The 2,631-nt window shown below is 39.9% G+C and overlaps 1 protein-coding gene across 1 annotated transcript; it reads right to left on the bottom strand.

Annotated features, from left to right (window-relative positions):
* Positions 1-981: 981 nt before the first annotated feature.
* On the bottom strand, positions 982-1,475 carry LOC104941733 (voltage-dependent L-type calcium channel subunit alpha-1S-like; the record flags this gene model as incomplete). Its single annotated transcript, XM_010766866.1, has 3 exons — positions 1,377-1,475; positions 1,207-1,276; positions 982-1,114 (listed from the first exon to the last, which is right to left on the bottom strand). Coding segments are annotated over exons 1-3 (299 nt in total), but the record flags the coding sequence as incomplete, so codon positions are not given.
* Positions 1,476-2,631: the final 1,156 nt, after the last annotated feature.

The following is a 2,631-nucleotide window of genomic DNA, read 5'->3' as shown; positions in this document are numbered from 1 at the left end:
GCTTTTTTCATAAAGGGCACAATACCTATATGAGCTTAACCACTGTACTTGTAAGGGCAAAGAGATAGAGAGGACATGAGCACATACAGATCTAGAGAAAGAGATGAAAGGTGAAGGTCACCTGGCAGTCAAAGCATATAGCAGCAAAACTTTAAAAGACTTACATTTAAATTCTATTTTATAGTGAACCAGTTCAAAGCATTTGCATAATAAGTAACTATATCTAATTAATTGTGTTGCAAAATAAGTTTATCTTAGAAACAATTGGCTTTCAGTGTGCTAATATTGTTGGATAACTGGCTGCCAGACAATAGGACATGTTGGGACTATTGGGGTTGCAGAATACTGGGCCGTGGGAGCAGTGGCATGCAAGATGAACATCATCACCACCGTGTTCTACCTTTAAAATAAGTGTTGCATCCCGCTTTCATGTTTGAAATGAAGTTACTAGTTAACCTAGGTTCGGGAGCAATGCCAACAAATCAATGGTTTAACTGACTGTAGACTGTCCTAAGCAAGAGAATGACATATTTTCCCTCCAACAGTCAAATAGAACACCTGATGTGTGTCTTGAACAAACATTTGAAAGCAATACACACTTTCATTCACATGGGCATAATTACAGATGACACAAAGGGGATTTCAGTGTGGAATAATGTGGCTTACCTAGTCAATCTTCAATATAATTATAAAACACAATTGAATGACTTAGCAAAGCACACAAGCGGTCACGGCACGCAGTACCCCCTAAACTGCTATTATAGGAATTATGCCACTGGTCCTGATCCTGCTTTATCCTCAAATCCTGGTATGATTATCCAGGCTGTTGTCTAAGTTCACAAAATGTGTATTTTTGTAAATGTGAATATTTTATCTTGTTAAACACAACAAAATAAATGTCAAACTGCCATTAACATTCAAAACTGGTTGACCTTATTATCACTGCATCTTGTTCATCAAACCAAACAAAAGCTGTCATACTTGTTCTGAGGTCCAAAGATAAAAAATGAGCTGGCTTCTGGCATCGGCACTGCTTCCTCCTTCAGCTGCAGATCTGCCATCGGACGAGGTCTAGGGCTTTCTGGGATCTCAGGGTCCTCCTCCTCATCATCACCTAGCAAACAACGCAGCATGGATTAGTAAATGCCTTTTCTACCTCTGAGTTTGGAATAGAATGATCAACCGTATGGAGGTATTGTGATTTACCAGGAAAGTCTGCTGGAGGGAAAGGGTCTTTAATCTCATTGACGTTAGACTCAAACTCGTCGATTTTGAGCTGCATATTTCAAATTGATATAAATAAAAGGTAAAAAGAGAAACAAATCTATTAAATTTTTATATTTTCTTTGCAATTGTCATGCTCTTGGATGCCTCACCTTGGCAGTCGTAGGGATGCCCTCTACGCCCTTGGCCCTTTGCTCGGCCAACTTCTTTGCGAGATTTGCTTTCTCCTCTGTTGCCTTATCAGGCATGTTGGCCCTAGAAATCAACTGGTGGTTAGCATGAGGCATTTAAGAACATTGCAGTGATTAACAACATGAATCTTTATGTAGGGATACAACAACTATGCTTCATGGTTTCACAAAAGGGTTTGGTGTATCGTGAGTTATATCAACCTTTTTCTGAAAGCCAGCAAACCCAAGCCGTTCCACAGAAACATAGTGGAGCAGGCACCAGGACCTGGACAACATCACCCAGCACACGACTGGCTTCTCTCCTTATATAACTTCACGCAAATGAATTAATTTAGTGATGCAGCATTTTCCAGCATTTTCTACGAGATAACTACAAATCTTAAAAATCATCCATAACTGCATCTCCTGAAGCAAAAGGGTACACATAAAACACTTAAACAAAGTCTGGTATAGCTGCTATTATCAGAAAGGACATAAAAGCTACCATAATCCCCATCCCCAATGTTTCTTCATTTGAACACCTGATCTTCAAACTCTCTGGTCCCACTCCCCTAGTCACAGCCATCATCTACCGTCCCCCGAAGCCAAACCCCTCCTTTCTCTCCGACCTCTCTGACATTCTCACTCAGCTTTCTGCCATATCCCCATCTGTTCTCCTCTTAGGTGATTTTAACATTCATGTTGACGACCCGACCTGCAAATATGCCTCTGAATTTATGGAAACCCTTCACTGCTGCAACTTCTCTCAACACACTAGGTGCTCTAGTGGTCGTGTAAGAAACAACATGCTCCCGGCCCGTTCATTGCAAACGCTCCGGAGGGACGTTTATTCACAAATAACCCTCTCTGGAAAATCCTAAATTGTGGAATAGTTTGTCCATTAAAATGCTTTTTGATTCGATTTCTGGCGAGAAGTGTATATTGTACTCTTAGAATGTTTAGGATCTATAGTTTGATAGATATTACGAAAATGATTTGTGACCTGCTCTATCGAAATCAGTCGCATTGACCCGAAAACACATTTTGAGTTGTATACACTGCTGGAAAGAGGGTATTCCTAGCTTTCTAATGATATCAGGATTGTTTTTGTACTCCAAATATTAAGCGAAATATGTCACATTATATAATGACTGTCACCGAGTCATAATTTTGAGAAAAAGGCCTTCAAAGTTTTCTCTTCTCTGGAATCCATCGATCTTATTGATTATTAGCGGAG

Source organism: Notothenia coriiceps, unplaced genomic scaffold (genome assembly GCF_000735185.1).
Source record: "Notothenia coriiceps isolate Sejong01 unplaced genomic scaffold, NC01 NC01_scaffold00003808, whole genome shotgun sequence".
In the NCBI taxonomy this organism is placed as follows: domain Eukaryota; kingdom Metazoa; phylum Chordata; class Actinopteri; order Perciformes; family Nototheniidae; genus Notothenia; species Notothenia coriiceps.
Note: the sequence above shows the minus strand (reverse complement) of the source record. Positions and strands in the feature narration are given on the sequence as shown.